The 17,470-nt window shown below is 45.7% G+C and overlaps 3 protein-coding genes across 5 annotated transcripts; 2 read left to right on the plus strand and 1 right to left on the minus strand.

The window, feature by feature from the left end:
• Positions 1–113: 113 nt before the first annotated feature.
• cebpd (CCAAT enhancer binding protein delta) lies at positions 114–1,485 on the minus strand. The gene has a single exon (XM_085931015.1). The coding sequence runs from the start codon at positions 1,333–1,335 to the stop codon at positions 484–486; it is 852 nt and encodes a 283-aa protein (XP_085787141.1). The 5' UTR covers positions 1,336–1,485; the 3' UTR covers positions 114–483.
• Positions 1,486–2,748: 1,263 nt separating this feature from the next.
• Positions 2,749–7,927, plus strand: mcm4 (minichromosome maintenance complex component 4). Its single transcript, XM_085929975.1, has 17 exons — positions 2,749–2,898; positions 3,287–3,361; positions 3,438–3,596; positions 3,676–3,815; positions 3,898–3,999; positions 4,229–4,324; positions 4,414–4,509; positions 4,612–4,750; positions 4,858–5,078; positions 5,163–5,283; positions 5,588–5,847; positions 5,961–6,326; positions 6,404–6,531; positions 6,677–6,884; positions 6,969–7,197; positions 7,343–7,476; positions 7,567–7,927. The coding sequence occupies exons 2-17, from the start codon at positions 3,301–3,303 to the stop codon at positions 7,660–7,662; spliced, it is 2,556 nt and encodes an 851-aa protein (XP_085786101.1). The 5' UTR covers positions 2,749–2,898; positions 3,287–3,300; the 3' UTR covers positions 7,663–7,927.
• Positions 7,928–8,098: 171 nt separating this feature from the next.
• On the plus strand, positions 8,099–12,843 carry ube2v2 (ubiquitin-conjugating enzyme E2 variant 2). 3 transcript variants are annotated; one of them, XM_085929977.1, is made up of 4 exons: positions 8,099–8,242; positions 10,391–10,539; positions 10,994–11,119; positions 11,189–12,843. In XM_085929977.1, exons 1-4 carry the CDS (start codon positions 8,227–8,229, stop codon positions 11,333–11,335), a joined length of 438 nt encoding a protein of 145 aa, XP_085786103.1. In that variant the 5' UTR covers positions 8,099–8,226; the 3' UTR covers positions 11,336–12,843. The 3 variants fall into 3 exon arrangements, with proteins under 3 accessions (XP_085786103.1, XP_085786104.1, XP_085786102.1); XM_085929978.1 differs by lacking the exon at positions 8,099–8,242 and adding an exon at positions 8,296–8,788; XM_085929976.1 differs by lacking the exon at positions 8,099–8,242 and having other exon boundaries at positions 10,372–10,539.
• The last annotated feature ends 4,627 nt before the right edge of the window (positions 12,844–17,470 follow it).

Below are 17,470 nucleotides of genomic sequence, written 5' to 3' on the forward strand. Positions count from 1 at the left end.
ATGCCTCCTGTCAAAGCCGCCCACGTGCTGCGTCGAGCCATTTCACTTGTCCCGCGTTTGTTTAAATGAAGAAAAATAAAGTTCTCTTATTGATGAATCCACAGACTAGTGTGCACCTTTACAACTGTTTTTTTTTTTTTTATTATAGCATCCAGACAAAACGGGTCATACAAACTATAGAAAAAAAAAAAGATCATGCTCTGGCTCTTATACAAAATTTGGAATTATAAAACATGTACCATGGCAGGTATGTATGACATGTAAATGCAGTGGTAAAATAATTTAAGAATACAAAGAGAGAAAAAAAATAAATCCCACAAAAAATGATGGCAGCAACGTCATATAGTTTTCCAGTGCCATTATGGTAAGCTTAAAATACATCTGGTACAGATGGTAAACAACAAATTGTCTCTGAGGTATGTCTTCAAAAAATAAGTTCGTTCGAAAAAAAAAAGGGAGGACTTGGGGGTAGACGCCACTTGGTCACCGAACCTTCGCGCTGAGGTTCCCCGCAAAGGAGGCGCTGGGCATCTGCTTGAAGAACTCTCGGAGTCCACCGAGCTCCCGGGTGAGCTGCTCGATGGTTTTATGCAGTCTGTCGTTCTCGGAGCTCAGTTCGATCAGCTTCTGCTGCATCTCCTGGTTGCGCATCTTGGCTTTGTCTCTGCTTTTTCGCACGGCGATGTTATTCCTCTCTCGCCGCTGTCGGTACTCCACGCTGTACCTGTCCACCGCCTTCTTCGTCTTCTCCCTGCCCGACTTGCGCGGCGAGCCCTTGGCCGATACGGGCTCCGGCGTGGTGGGGGGCGTCGGCTGCCCCGTATGGAGGCTGACCGAGGTCTGGGCGCAGGTTTCGATCTGGCACGGTAGCGACGACGACATGTCACTATCGCTCCAATCGGACTCCTGTTTGATGGGGATCCCGAACGGACGCTTGTTCAGCATCACCGAGTCCGATCTCCGCTCCGCAGCGTATGGGAGCGCGCAGCCGGGCAACACTGCGCCTTGCGCGGCGGCGTACAGCTCCGCCTTCTCCTGCTTGACCGTGTTGAAGAGGTCGAGGAAGAGCTCATCGTTGCACAGCTCCAAGTTAGGCACGGACGTCATGGACTCGATGTACTGACTGAAGTCAATGGCGCTCTCGTCGTCATACATGGCCGGTGCGGTGAGCTCCGCCATGGTGGCCCCTTCGTCCGCCCGTACGGCCGGCTTGCACGGTCCTGGATGCAGACCCCCCAACTTGGCGTTCTCGTAGAAGTTCGCGGGCTCCATCGCCCAACTCATGTTGCATGGTGGAGACACGCCGTGTGGGTCAAGGCTGTATATGTCACACATGAACTCTGCTGGCTTGTCTACGCGGCTCGATTGAGTGTGCTGCTGCTCCAACTTCACTTCCTGATCTTTGAACGCTGACTGTCAGGACGCTCTTTTGACGTCTTGTCAAGTTGACGCTTCTGACTCGTCGCTAACTTTGGCGCACTGTTTTGTATCGTTTCGCGGTGACGTCACGCACACCCTCCCTCCGACGGGCCAGTCAAGTTGGGAGCGTGGTCACATGATCTCCGGTAACTTCCCATTCGAAGGGAACAGGGGGCGTGCCTGGGGTTTTTTCTTTCTTTTTTTTTTTTTACTATAGCTACATGAATGGCTGGCTGAGTTGTTTACATACTGCTGCAAAGTTTTGGATCCAAATGAATTCTGGCTCTGGGACAGTTGCTATCCATCTAACTGCGGGGGGCTGGGGGGGGGGGGGGGTGCAATGAGGGGGGGCTGCTCCCACTGGTGGTCCCAAAAACAACCCCCACCCCTCACGAGACCCCCACTGGACCCCCCTCAACAGACATCGTTGAAAATAACCAGAATTATTATTGGTTTATTATACATCACCATTGGCGACCTCTCAATTTGAACTTGGTCACAAACGTAGAGATGAACCCATCTTTAAAATGTTAGTGAATCCTCACGACGATGGGGGAATTAGTGCTTGTTCTGATCATAATGCGCATAATCTTTGTTGATTTGTTTAAGACAGTGATTCTAGAGGAATTTGCACCTCCAAGTTGTTCAACTCCTAAGAAAATTGGAAAGTGTTTGCATTCGAACTGTTTCCAAATCACGATAAGGGGTGTGTTAGTAGTAACCGCTGCTACGGATAATGGTGAACATTTGTGTAAAAAAAACAACAAAAAACACCAGCAGGCCATAAGCTAAAATAATTAATTGGCAAACGGTTCTTTGTGCTGCTTGAAGTGCAAAGTGTTGTGTGTTGGGAAGTCGTGTCAAGTAAACAGAAGTTTCAAGGCTGATGTAGAATAATCATGACCCATGCATCACTTTTATGTTAATGCAATTCTAAAATGGAAATTGCGCCACTTAGTGGTCAATGTGCGCTCTTGCAAGGTGAATGACAACAAAAATAACCTGTTAAAAAAATATTCAAGGGTCCAAACCGTGGCTGTTGAGCCCTGTTTTCATATTTTTTTTGTAGCCTTGTTTTTATATCATAAATTTTGCATAAATTAACTTTAAAAACTTTATTTAATATATATTTTTAACGTCTTTCGACTGAAAAACAAGTGGACGAAACCAAATGACACTGAAGAACGCCCTTAATACCATAAGTAACAAGTAACATAATATAAGCAAAGTTTATTTAAATGCAATCAAGTAAGAGCTGATTTGTACACATAAACTGTTCTTAACGTAAAACCGGGATGAGTAATACCTATTATGTAAAACACCCGCAATCAAATGCCACCCTTAACCAGTGGAAGATCCAACCGGAAGAGAGAAACGGATCCTGGCTCACCATTGGTCCAAAATTCCCCGCGAAAGTTACGTCAGTCGCAGTTTCGCGCCACTGCAGCCATCCGACAGAAGCGCAGCAGAAGAAAAAAGGTAAAAGCAGCACTTTTGTTTGACTTTTGTCATTAAATTCTCTTTTAATAACACTTTTATCGGCGTCCGACTCATTAAACTCGTCCTTCACGCTTACCATGGACGTGATTGTATTGTTTCTTCACTCATTGGTTGTAACACCGACAGCTAGTAATTCGATTATTGTTTGCTGTGCTGCCATGTGTAATGGTGGAAATGTTACCGAAAGCTTCAGTCGAAGAACATTATCGACTGAACCGCTATCGAATTCTTTTAAACAAAGCCAAAGAGTCATTTGAACGCAAAGGATGTAAATGATCTGTACTAGATTAGAATCAGTCTCCAGATCTTTTAATATACTGTATTTGCCTTAATTTGAACCATTATCCTTTTTTTAATGCACATCTAGATCCACTCTCCACAATGTCTTCTCCATTCTCAACTCCTGGTCGCAAAAGAGGGAGGACCACCAACCCGTCCACACGTATGTTGGATTTCTAATCCGTAAATATATCCACGTGATGTTTGATGACGTCATTGTCTTGTGTTGGAACCTGCAGCCAGCAGTGATGGCCTGGCCTCCCCGGCATCTCAGCGGCACAGAGCCCATGACTCCTCCGCGGGGGACCTGATGCCCATGCCTACCTCGCCAGCCATCGACGTGCTCAGCCCGCCGGCGCCGCAGGACGTTTCTCTCTTCTCCAGCCCTCGAGCCTCAGGTGACTTATTCAGCATGCCTCTTTGCGGTGTCGCTATGATTGTTTGAAGTTCTTAAACGTCTTGTCATAATATCACCAGTTCTCCCCAATGACGTGGACATGAGCTCCCCTCTCGTGTACGGGACGCCCCGGAGTAGCATCCGGGGTACCCCGACCCGCCAACGTCCAGATCTGGGCTCCGTGAGAAAAGCCCCTCAAGTTGATTTTCAGTCTGAGCTGGTACGTGCAACCAAGCTGACCTCCCCAAAACTGTACATACACTCGTACGACTTTTTCCAATTTATTTATTTTTTGTTCCCAGCCAAGCAATGAGGGCGTACTTGCCAGCGAATCAAACGCGGGTCAGAGGTTGGTCATCTGGGGGACTGACGTCAACGTGGGGATCTGTAAAGAAAAGTTTCAGGTATGTGGTGATAAAACTGAGATGAGATGTTTTGCCTTGAATTTTTTTATCCCCCTCCTCCACCACTACCCTCAGGTGGCACACAAATTTAAATGAATGGGCTACAAGGAGCAGCCATCCTAAGCCAGCCAAATCCTGTAATGTGGCCAATAAAAGCTTGCAATGAAAATTGGGTTCTCGAAACTGCCGTATAAATCATACAAAGTGTCCTCATCTGTTTTGCCCGCAGAGATTCCTGCAGAGGTTCGTCGACCCCAACTGCACAGAGGACGAGAACGCCGGCCTGGATCTCAACGAGCCTATCTACATGCAGAAACTGGAGGAGGTAATGACTACTACTATTTTGTTTTTTTGTTTTGCATCGTAAAAAGAGAATCCGCCACTTCTAAATATTTTGGTCTGGTCCGTCCTCAGATAAGCGTCGTCGGCGACCCTGTTCTCAACGTCAACTGCGGCCACGTGCGAGCTTTTGACGCAGAACTTTACAGGCAGCTCATCAGTTACCCGCAGGTTTGGTCCAAAATTGATCTTCCTATAAATTTCATGGAAGCAAATGAAATTAACACTTATTGGAGACAAAACATTCATTCTGATCATTTCCTTCTTTGCCAGGAAGTCATCCCCACCTTCGACATGGCGGTCAACGAGCTTTTCTTTGAACGTTTCCCAGACTCCAGCCTAGAGTACCAGATCCAGGTGCGCCCCTACAGTGCCGTGAAGACCCGCACCATGAGGGACCTGAACCCAGAAGGTGAGTGGGACCTGCAGGATGGCTCCTCCGTGACATCATATGTAACACGCCACACGTTTGGAGCGGGACGGTCGCCGTTAATATCGCCTTCTGTCGCGGCGGCGCAGATATCGACCAGCTGATCACCATCAGCGGAATGGTGATCCGCACCTCGCAGCTCATCCCCGAGATGCAGGAGGGCTTCTTCCAGTGCCAGGTGTGCGCCTTCAGCACACGCGTGGAGGTGGACCGCGGGCGCATCGCCGAGCCGGCCGTGTGCCGCCACTGCAACACCACCCACAGCCTGGCGCTCATTCACAACCGCTCGGTCTTCTCCGACAAGCAGATGGTGGGTTTGCCGAGCGCCCGGGCGGATTTGTTTACGCCACGTGTGGGCGTGGTCACGGCATCTGTCACTTTCTTTGGAAAACAGATTAAAATTCAAGAGTCGCCCGAAGACATGCCAGCGGGACAAACGCCGCACACCACCGGAGTGTATGCACACAATGACCTGGTGGACAAAGTGCAGCCCGGAGACAGAGTCAACATCACCGGTGAGACGACACGGCCCAGTTAAAAAAAAAAAAATGTTGTGTCAAAATGTATCAAAATCAAAGCGACTATCAATTAAATCGTTTTGTATTTTACTCATGGAGTGACTACAATGAGACATTTTTGAACTAAAGAATGTCCAAATCTTCAGATTTCAGGCCCTCAAAAATAAGATTTCTCTCAATTAAATCAAATGATTTGATAAATTGATAGTAAAAATATTGATGTATTATTTAATTATATAACTTTATTAAATTAGCCAAATAATGATCGACCGCATCCGCTAACGTCGCAGTGTGGTCGCAGGGATCTACCGGGCGGTGCCCATGCGTGTCAACCCGCTGCAGAGCAACGTCAAGTCGGTGTACAAGACCCACATTGACGCCATCCACTTCCGCAAAACGGACGAAAAGCGTCTGTACGGCCTGGACGACGAAAACGAGCAGAAGCTCTTCCCCGAAGACCGCGTGCGGGCCCTGAAGGAGCTGGCGGCCAAGCCCGACGTCTACGAGCGCCTCGCCTCCGCCCTGGCGCCCAGCATTTACGAGCATGAGGACATTAAAAAGGTGTGCGAGTGTCATCAACCCGGCAGATGGATTTCAACTGTATTGTTAAATATCTTGAGAGTTGGAATGTTTCTGTTCTTGACCACTTTTTTTTTTGTTATTCCTCATTCCAGGGCATCCTTCTGCAACTCTTCGGCGGAACTCGCAAGGACTTCAGCCAGACGGGTCGCGGCAACTTCCGTGCCGAGGTCAACATCCTTCTGTGCGGGGACCCTGGTACCAGCAAATCTCAGCTTCTGCAGTACGTGTACAACCTGGTGCCTCGTGGCCAGTACACGTCCGGGAAGGGCTCCAGCGCCGTGGGCCTCACCGCTTACGTGATGAAGGACCCGGAGACCAAGCAGCTGGTACTGCAGACCGGCGCCTTGGTACTCAGCGACAACGGCATCTGCTGCATCGACGAGTTTGACAAGATGAGCGACAGCACGCGTTCCGTGCTTCACGAGGTCATGGAGCAGCAGACGCTTTCCATCGCCAAGGTACGCCGACCTCGACGCCGCTTGAGTCACGCGGGGGTTGGAAACCTGATCGCACCTTTCCTCTCTTTGGATCGCAGGCAGGAATTATTTGCCAGCTGAACGCCCGCACTGCTGTGTTGGCTGCTGCCAATCCAGTAGAATCGCAGTGGAACCCCAAGAAGACCACCATTGAGAACATTAAGCTGCCTCACACGCTGCTCTCCAGGTTTCTACCACGCCAAACTGCAGTCCTTCACCAAATCCTCAAAATCAATAACTGCATTAAAACTAATCGATTCAATTACTAGCGACACAAAAAATATTCTGTCCAAAGACAAACCTGCTGATGTCTCCCCCTCCCACCCTCACAGATTCGACCTGATTTTCCTGATGCTGGACCCCCAGGATGAGGCGTACGACCGTCGTCTGGCCCACCACTTGGTGTCGCTCTACTACCAGAGTGAGGAGCAGTTAGAGGAGGAATTCCTGGACATGGCCGTGCTGAAGGACTACATCGCGTATGCGCGCACGTATGTCGTACCGCGACTCAACGAGGAAGCCAGCCAGGCGCTTATTGAGGTACGGGACATCCGCCATTTTGTCGCTCTCGCCTTCACTTTGTCGAAATGGAGCGTTCGAGATTCCCGTGCTGGTCTTCCGCAGGCTTATGTGGACATGAGGAAGATCGGCAGCGGCAGGGGAATGGTTTCGGCTTACCCCCGACAACTGGAGTCCCTGATCCGCTTGGCCGAGGCCCACGCCAAGGTGCGCTTCTCTGAGAAGGTGGAGACCATCGATGTGGAGGAGGCCAAGAGGCTGCACAGGGAGGCCCTCAAGCAATCAGCCACTGACCCCAGGACGGGATTTGTGGACATCTCCATCCTCACCACTGGTAAGTGACATCACATTTGAACCGTTGTGGAAGTCAATTGTTCTGTGATCAAAATAAGAATACACTGGTACACATATTTTTTTAGTATCAAGGGAATGTAAACAAAAATCAGCAAGATGGCACTAAGGGGATTTTCTGTTATCAGGTATGAGCGCTACAGCTCGTAAACGTAAGGAGGAGGTGGCCCAGGCCCTCAAGAAGCTGATCCAGGCCAAGGGCAAGATGCACGCCATCAAGTACCAGCAGCTGCTCGATGACCTTCGAGGGCAGTCGGAAACTGTAAGTAGATTTTTTTTTTTTTTTTTTGGTGCTTTCGTTTCCTTTTCTTTATCTCCAGGAAATCACCTATCTTGTTTGACTTCCTCCTAGGCCGTGACCAAGGAGTTATTTGACGAAGCACTGCGAGCCCTCGCTGATGAAGATTACCTGACGGTCACTGGAAAGACTGTGCGGCTCCTGGCCTGAGGCGCCACCTGACTTTATGTACAGTTGGATTTCAAATATGTTCTCTTTGTATGGTAAAGAAAAAAAAAAACTGGTAATAATGCTTGTATGATTGCAACACATCTTTTCTGGGTGTTAAAAATTAGGTGGAAGTTCACCAAATTGACACTTTGGTTGAGTACAAAAAAGGCAATTATTAGAGCTCATGTTTGGGATTTGTATTTGTTTAATGTACCAACAATTTCTTGATGCCCTTGTTTATATTAAAATTGCTGTTACATATTAAGATTTCATTTTCTGATTAGACTTTTTTTTTTTATTTAGCTAGATCTTTTTTATTTCTTTATTAAAATAGTTGGTTTAGAAATGTTCCTATGCACAGTAAGGCTTATGCTGAACAAGTTCGTAGTTTGATCTTTTTAACAGTTTATGAATAGGTCCTGTTTTTTGAATAATTAAAAAAAAAAAAAAAAAAAACTCCGCCAAGGCGGCGGAGGAAGAGGCGTGTCACGCCAGTGCAACTCATTTCCCCGCCGCGCCGGCTGACGTCACACTTCTCTGCTCTTCTGGACTCTACTGAAGAAGATGGCGGCCTCCTCAGGTCTGTGTGCCAAACAAACTAGCATTTAACCAGCTCACAAATATAAATATTGAAACTGAAGCCGAGCTCGCGGCCAGCCTTTAGGCACGCTTCGGTTCCGCTCCGACGCTCACGAGAGAATTGTTTCCCGAAAAGACTCAATGGGGGGGAAAGCGCCGTGTAATGCGTGTAGCCTGTGTTGCTAACTAGTAGCCGAGGCGTTGTGGCGAGACGCAATAACTCAACGAATGCGTCTCGCTTAGATAACGGACCAACGACTACGAACGCCGTGACGTATTTTGAAGTCATTTACTTTCTAAACAAACGACATAAGTGTAATGGATGCCTGGCTGCTAAGATTAACCGGGGCGACCAGAGTATTGTGACCGATCGTTGTCCGTCCATTGACTACCGTCTCAGTGTTGTGGGGCTAGCATAACCGCAATAATAAAGCGAGCGTGTGGCTCTTGATTAGCTGCGATAATGTGTTGACTGTGTTCGCAATGGACTCATGTGGCTAGCCCGTTAGCGTGCATTGCTATCTGCGCTACATTTCATCCATGTCAGGTGATGCTAACATCGTCTACGTACTATAAGTGCTACGTTTCTATCGACATTTTCTTCCTATTTACTCTTTTTTTATATATATATTCCACACAAACGACACATTTGTTATAGTTTCGAAGTAGTGTCGATCATCATTGTTTCCATCTAACGTGTCTCCTTCAAATTACCGCTTTGTTACGAACGCTTGTTTTTCATCTCATCGAGAACGTCTTCGTGCCATAGCTTCATGTTTAGCATAGCCAGGTGTTATGTTTCTCATGCGTAAATGACATGGGGTGAAAATAGAAATGGGGTACGCCCAAAATATATCAGAGCACGGAATTGCCGTGGTCTATCACTAACCTATGCAAACGAAAACCTCCGTGTCAAATGAAAACATTTAAATGTAAAACTCGTGGTACATAACCACGAGATGTTTTAATGAGCCAAACCGTTACTGAATGTTTGGGTTTATGTTCACAGTGGGGGGGGGGGGGGGGGGGGGGGGGCGACGTGGGTGTTAACTATCCCCTATTATTCAACTGGCAAACTCACCCATTCGCTGTTTTTGTGGTCAGGCCAAAGTGATAGCGGTAATGCTTTAGCGCCCCCTGGTGGCGATCAAACAAATTGAAGTGAATTGAAGCGCTCCCTTTAGACAAAAGTAGTCCTTTGCTGCCCTCTTTTGGCATTCATTTTCAGCTGTTCTTGCTTATATCCACTCTTCACAATACAGCGGGACCACATCCTGTAAAACCATTTTTGATAGTTTTACCCCTTCCACGTGTATTAAAAGCACATTTAAAACTGTTAAAAAAACGTTTTAAATGTATTTGAATGCAACAATGTTACAAGCATAAAATATACAGAAAATACAGTAGTGTATGAAGTGCTATGTGCCGTGAATACCCCTAGATGGCAGTAATGCCTAAGGTATGGAATTCATTAGCTGGTTGTCATGTGGGAACTAAAAATAAAACATCCCTCTTTCCATTTTTGCCTCAAGTCCATCTCTTATTGATAAAAAAACTGAAGCAGTTTGTGACGTTAAGAGCGGAGGGGGGGGGGGAAGGAAGAGGTGATTAAAATGTCCTCTTTTTGTTCAAATGGTGGCAAAGATGGCTAGTGTGAGAATCAATAGATTGTCTTCAAGTGTTGGCCACTTTCCACATCATCATTTTCAACACAGCATGCGACGGTCACACTGCTGTGTTCAGTGCTAAAGTTCCTCAAAAAAAAAAAAAAATCCATACGTCGAACACTCTTGCTTTGATTGACTGCTTTTGCAGCCCTGTTATTAACTGGACTGTTCTTACTACGTCGGCCAGAAAAACCGCGGCCATTACCCTCAATCAGTTGTTCAAAGAAAATCAGTAGTCAAGTCTCCTTGCGCTCCCTGCGGTGGAACTCTTTGCAAATGCTTGATTCATGAGCTTGTCCAGGTTCTTTGTCAATATCTATTAAGATGCCAAGAGTGTAGCAAAACCAGAGATGCGCACACTCATCAATTCATCGATTGTAGGGACTCGATCGTTATTTCTTGACACGAAATCGATTGAGAATTATTTTTCAAATTGAAACTCTGTGTCGATATCGAACCAAATATGTCGTCGGTGCTTGCAGGAGTTAAGGTGCCACGCAATTTTCGCTTGTTGGAGGAATTGGAGGAGGGCCAGAAAGGGGAAGGCGACGGCACGGTGAGCTGGGGCCTGGAGAACGATGATGACATGACCCTCACGCAGTGGACCGCCATGATCATCGGGCCGGCCAGAGTAAGAAGTTGCGCAACCGTGCGGGCCGGGCCGCTCTATTGCTAAAATCACACTTTTTTTTTTTTTTTTTTTCACCTGCTTATTATTACAATACATACTGTCAGGTCTTAAGTAATACTGACGGTGATTTTTTTTTTTTTTTTTTTTTTTCAATCTTGCATTTAACTATATTGTGTACTTCAAAAAAGAAAAGTAATAAAACCTCAAAACTAAAACAAAGTATATTGAAAAAGCAAATACAAAAGCTACCAAGCTAGCTCTGAAAACTGACATTGTAAAACAAAAGTCATTATTAACTTGGAGTCACACCTAAATATGTTTTCCATACATTTTATGTCGAAATAAATAAAACGTGGTCTTTGTATAGCACCATTTCACCTTTGGATCTGAAACGTAACCCCCACAACAATAAAAGGGCGCAGCGCGAATCCACTTGTACTCTTGTTATTTTCAGACCAATTACGAGAACAGGATATACAGCCTGAAAGTGGAATGCGGACCCAGGTACCCAGAAACGGCCCCGACTGTTAGATTTGTTACAAAAATCACCATGAACGGGATAAATAATTCCAACGGGACGGTAAGCGGCGCTCCTCTCACATTTCCAATCTTTGTGGACCGCCGTCAACTGTTTGTGTCTATCCCACAGGTGGACTCACGTAGCATACCAGTATTAGCCAAATGGCAGAATTCTTATAACATTAAAATTGTCCTTCAAGAATTAAGGCGTCTAATGATGTCCAAAGAAAATATGAAGCTTCCGCAGCCACCAGAAGGACAAAACTACAGCACTTAATCACCATGGATTGTTCTGACCCTCTGTCTTAAAAAGCCTACGTAGAAATATCATTTCAACAACAACAAAAAAAGAAACAACGACAAGAAAACAAAAGAAAGAAGCATTGCTCATCTACAGTATTCCCCATGCGAGAACAGGATTGGACTCTCGTATTATGGCCTGGCTTGTTTAAAAAAAAAAAGTTCCGTTCAGCATTAAAAAAAAAAAAAAGCCAAGAAGAGCAGTCAATGAAGTTACTATTATGTTCAAGCCGTAACAGATTTCTGCTTTCCGGTGATGGCTGAAGTTGTGTGTACCACAGGGCCCAATGACAATACCCCCTTTTTTTTTTTTTTTTTTTTTTTTCTGTTGGTTTTTCCACATTCATCATGCAGATGGCTCCATACCGAACTGTGACTGTAGTCTCCAAGTAGTGTCGCGAGGTGAGAGATTTTTTTTTTTTTTAATGAATATATAAATATATATTATGTATTTGACACAATACCAATGTTTCTCTTCTCGAGGTATTTCTCTCTGACATGTAACAGACGTTGAAGCCTGTTCTGTTCCGAAAAAGGAAAAAAAAAAAACCCTTGCATTTAACTTCTAGTGAAAATGGCAGGTGTATGAACTTGTGATTTTCCTGAAATTAAAACTCACTGCGAAAAGACAACAAAGTTCTTATTGTTTTTGAACTTGTTCTGTTTTGTTGCACGCGGGATGTCGCGGTTAGCGCGTCTCACAGCCGAGAGGTTCTGGGTTCAAACCTCAGCTCCGGAGAGTCTGAGACGTTTGCCTGTTCTCCCAGTCTGTCTTTGTTTCTACCTCTTCCTTCCACAAGAACATGAATTTTAAGTAGAGAAAGACCGATATGTTATACCAGTATGTTTTTTCTTGTTGTTTTCAGGGCCCCAAAAAACCCCCAATAATAATCAAGGAGGCCGATAACCAACATTTAGAGTAAATAAATGTCCCCCAATTAAAAAAAGAAATATTAAAGGGGAAGTGAAAAAAAAAAAGTTCATTGCAATAATATCCTATGTGCCCCCATGAGTCGAAACGCTGTAGGAAGCAGATGGATGAATCAGTTTTGGCCACTAGATGGCAGTGTCTGGCTGCTGAGTCATGTTAAAAAGCACTTTGGAGTAAAAAGCACCGTTTTTTTTGTTTTTTTTGTTTTTTAGGCCTATGTTCTCATTAGAATAATCCAACCAGACATTTATTCCTCGCAAACCTCACTGTTAAAGCTTTTTTTTTTTCCTTTTTTACTGGAAGAGTAAATTTGCCTCATCATGATTGATTGTGCATCCAAGCCTCGCTTAATCTGTGCATTAATTCTCATTTTACTTGTCAATATTCAGTCTAGCTCCGCCAGTAATCTCTCACATATTTGTGGTTTGTTGTTTATGAATTCAACCACTTTTTGTGTGTTTTTGTGCCCAACATGTCTCAGCTGTTTGCAGGAAAAACTCACAGAAAAAAAAAAAATCCTTGCTTTCTGAAATGAATAAATAAATGGCAACTTCTGCCTTTCTCCTTTTTTGACCTTGCCCATCACAAGATGCTGCTAACGCAATAGAAATGTCAAGGGAGTATTTTTGTATGGAATGTCTTGACTGAGAAATGGATTGATTCTAGTAGTATGTGCAAATACAAAACCATTTCTGGGGGTGTACGCATTAGCTCAGCTACTCACATTTATTAATGCATTTCTTAACTACCATTCTGATTATTTACTATTTATTTTCACGCTGTTAGATATTCATCGCCTTGAGTTGGTCCTGATTTGCATACAAATGGCCGTTACATCATTAGCAGATGTGGACATAGATGTCTGGATTGAGGCCTGGATGATAATTTCCCCCTTAAACCCCCTCACCAAATTTATTTGATCACAAGGCGTGTGAGTTTTTGAACGACGTGGGCAGGCAGTCGGTTGTTTGATGCAATCATGATGAGTCACAAGCTCGGTTACAAGAGCGAAGAAGACCAGCCCATCGTAAGTCTTCAAGCTTGGATGGACAGATGTTTTTTTTTTTCTTTTGTCCAAATCATGTTACCCTAGAGGGCGCTCTGCCCCCACCCAGGCCTTGAGTCTCAGTGAAGCAGGTCTTGTGTGTGTGACCCTCACAGGCTGCTTGAGTGCACGCCGTCACGCTGAAGTAAAGCGACATGTTTAGCACTTAGGCTACAGGAGGTCGCGACGTCGCAGGCGTGTGTAGCGCTAGCATTGTGTGTAATCTTTTCACTTAGCATGAGTGTCCGTGGGTGTGAAGTGAGTCTGTGTTTTTGCCACTGAAGATGACCTTGCTCGCCCCCCCCCCCCCCCCCCCCCCCCTCGTGGAGGAGGCCAAGGCAGGATTTTGACTGAGGTGCCAATAGGCTGCTCTTCACCCTTTTTTTCCACTTGATTTGTTTATGCCTCCTCTTCCTCCACTCTTGAAGAAAGTCATGAATATAAAATCTCAAGTTGTCTGTTCACTCGGCATAGTTGCCCCCTCCCCGCCTAAAAAAAAAAAAAAAAAAACAGAGCCTCCTGGGGTCGTGAATATTTGTCACTTTTATTCAGCACGCTTGCAAAAGCTGTCATATTTCCTAGCAGCTTTTTTTTTTTGTATGGAAGCAGCAACTCTGTCCTCAAGTCCCGTCACGTTCGTCTTAGCTTCAAACTCGACACCTGCTCAAAAGTGATGAGCGCTTACTTTCCCACAGATAGTGGCCTCGGCTTAAAGAGATATTATTTTTTTCTATTCTCTTACCCTTGTTTAATATCCCAAAAAGGCATCCCCTAACTTGTCCTTCATTACCGGAAACCTCTCCTTTAATATACAGCTAACGGATGCCCGCTACCCTCTGCAGTTAAGTAAATAAGCTATTTGGTCTTCTTTTACGATACAAAAATAGTGTCTGTCGGCCACAACGGATCGGAGCCACGGGAACAGTTTAGGGCTCTAAGATGGGAAGGAATGCCAGAAGTAGTCGAGTGGGGACATAGATCTCGTCTGCAGCCGGCAGACTGTCGGAGGCAGTCCTCTGCTGCCAGACCGCTAACCTTTCACCCTACAGGGCCAAAAGGTCTTGTTTGTGTTAATACTGTAAAAAAAGCTTTCTGCAAACACACTGGAGAATGTGCATTATTCTCAAGAGCCAGACACTGTGACGTATTAGCTCCCATTTATCGCAGCTTGCAGCTTTATTTCTTTGTTTTAGTTATTGTGCACTAGCACTGATTCTTTCCACAGATATCAAGGACAAGAAGGGAAAAAAAAAAAAACATTTAAGAAGGAACATCAGTTACCAGGCAACGTGAACAAAAAAATGTCTTTAACATATACGATTTTCATATGGAAAGTCGCTCCATTGATATATAAAACCACGAATGGGGTTTGTGAATGACACGGTTGCCTCGTGCTAAATTAGCTCACTAGCTATTGACCAACTTTTTGTAAAGGAAGGTCTTTCATTTGGAACTTGTGCAGCAGGTGAGCATTTAAATCCATCTGCATCATTGTCGACTGCTAACTTTATTTTCTCACGCTGTCTGCTAGCTAGCTAGCTGCTAGATTGTCACTCGTAGTGCAGTTTTACATCATGACTGTTCCTCGGCAACACTTTTGTGAGACTTCATTGAGACCCAAGCGACCTCAGGTTAGAGGTGTCATACCAAAGTTTAAAATGCGTTAAGCCGCTTCGAACACCAACGGCGTTGTCGGCGAGGCCACTGAGGAATCGGTTAAATAGTCAACAGGCGGCCACGAGTTGAATTTGACGTTCTTTGGCACTCATAGCTGTCAGACTGTTTCCAAAGAGAACATCTAAAAAGAGAAACGCGCCAGAGCACAATAGCTGGAAAGCAAGGGAGTGCGGCGGCGCTTTCCTCTTGTCAGCGGGCCGCTCGGCCTCTTTTGTGTAAGCGCTTCCGTCCTGTGAAAGCCCCTGACGGACGTACGAACGGCCAGTGGATCCTCCACCTGCTAGAGAGCGTGTCGGGTCCGCGGAGTGGCGTGTCACTAAACCCCCTCGACGCCCCCCCCCCAACCCCACCTTTCCCTAGTTCGACTGGCGCCAGTGCAGTCTTTGATTATTTGTCTTAACAGTTCATTTAGCGCCACCGCCAACACGTGCGCCAAAGCTGCCGTCACTTATTCATGCATCACCGACAAATGGGACTTTTATGAGTTCCTTTTCACAGGGTGAGCCCCCCCACACCACCCCAACCCACCCCATCTCACACACTGTCGCCAACATTCACTGCTTAACACCCCCCCCCCCCCCCGTGAGACCATCTAGTGGTTCCCAAACTGTGGTTCCCGTACTGCCGGCAATCCACGAGTCTTAGTTTGTGGTCAGATTAAAAAAAAAAAAAAGTAATGGGGCAGGGTAAAAATTCTTGCTCGAATCGTTTCCACATCTTTCCTGCAAGAGTTATCTTTGCGTTATGAGACTACATTTCATGACAAGCGTAAAAACCGCAAACTGAGCGCCACTGGGGCACACAAGAATGTGAATCGGGAAACCGAAAATTGCGCAAGCGGTGTTTCCATCGGGGCCCAAACCTTTTATCATCACAGTGATAAATCCGATCTGTCATGGTACAGCATCTAATACAGTACAGTGTTGAGGGCAATCCATGGCCCCTAAAGACGACACTATCATTATGATCAGTGACAATAAATGAGACGAGTCACGCATGCTGACGTTACGTGGTAAATGGCACGCTTGCTTAATGCACTTTTACTAGGTGTGGACTTCACTGAGAGACCGACTATTTGTGCAAGTTGATACATTCTCATAAACTAGACATTAGACGCGTTGCTCTGGACAAATGCGTGATAATGACTGCTAAAGCTAATGTTATGTGGGACATACTCAATGATTAGCCAGTAGACACATCTTACTGCTTTAAAGCTAACAAAAGTGCAGCAAATGAGCAAGTACATCATTTTACAACTGCTAAAGCTAACGCTAGATGTTAAATTTAATGGCGGTTAGTTGAACATTGTTTTTGTGGGGCAGAAACATTTCAAGTACACCCAAAGAAAAGTCACGCCGGGCTTGACAAAGACGAGTCTGCGGTGTCGGGCTGCGGTAGTGGCTTCCTCCTGCTGAGCCGCCCGTTTTTTTTGGGGGGGTGGGGGGGGTTGTGGCCATTTGAAAACGTGTCCAGGCGACCGCGGGAGACGACGCGCCGGTTTATTCTGCAGACGAGCGAGAAGCCGCGTCCAAATATTTCCACGGCTCCTGCGGCCTCGCGCTGGCATAGCGGCGTGGTGAGCTCATGCGTACGCCGCCGCCGCTCCGTTTTGTGATGGCTCAGCACTCTCCCTCGTCTCGCCACTGCCGCCAAGTATCAGTGTCGCAGTCCTCCTTTTGAGGTCTGAGGTTTTTAATAAAGACCCATTATGTGTCATCCTGGCCAAGTGTTGAAAAAGCGCAGGTTGCATTTCGCAGTTTGACTTCATATCCGGAGCGTTTAATTCCCTCTCTTGGCCAGACGGCTTGACGATAGCGCCATCCATCAGCTGAGATATGCATTCTCTAAAGAGAGGCTTAAGCGTGCAAGACACTAATGGAAAAAGTCAGCCCGTGTCGTAAACAAGACGTCTGGAAACACGTTTCCTTCCACCGACGGGTTTCGTCTGTGGTACTCTTTGCAACGGTACATACTCGTTGGGCTTGCGGCAAGCATAGGTGCGATAGCTGTTAGCTGCATGCCTGAGCACAAGATGACATTAAAACGATAATTTGTCATCACGCAACAGCTATTTCATTCATGTTTTATCAAAAGCCATCATAACTAGTCCCAAATATCCTTGAAACCAGCAAAACATACAAATTATTAAACATAAATATGAGAGATACTAAAGCTAATGCTATCTGGCAAAAACTTGATAACTTCAGAAAAGTCAGTTGACTATTGAAGCTAACACTTCTCCTAAGTCACATGATTGCTAAAGCTAGGTGGCACATAAGTGCAAACCGGACATTATCTACATAGCTCAATGCTAGCTAGAAAAAAAAAAGCACAGTAACTAGCCATTAGACATATTCTTTTGGCTACTAAAGCTAGCATGAAAGGGAAAATACTTGCTAGTTAGCTTCAAAGTGGCCATCAGAATGTAGCCAAAGAAAACCCTCACCAATGTCTAAAGT

This window comes from Syngnathus leptorhynchus, chromosome 14 (assembly GCF_054491065.1).
Source record: "Syngnathus leptorhynchus isolate UIUO chromosome 14, UIUO_Slep, whole genome shotgun sequence".
In the NCBI taxonomy this organism is placed as follows: domain Eukaryota; kingdom Metazoa; phylum Chordata; class Actinopteri; order Syngnathiformes; family Syngnathidae; genus Syngnathus; species Syngnathus leptorhynchus.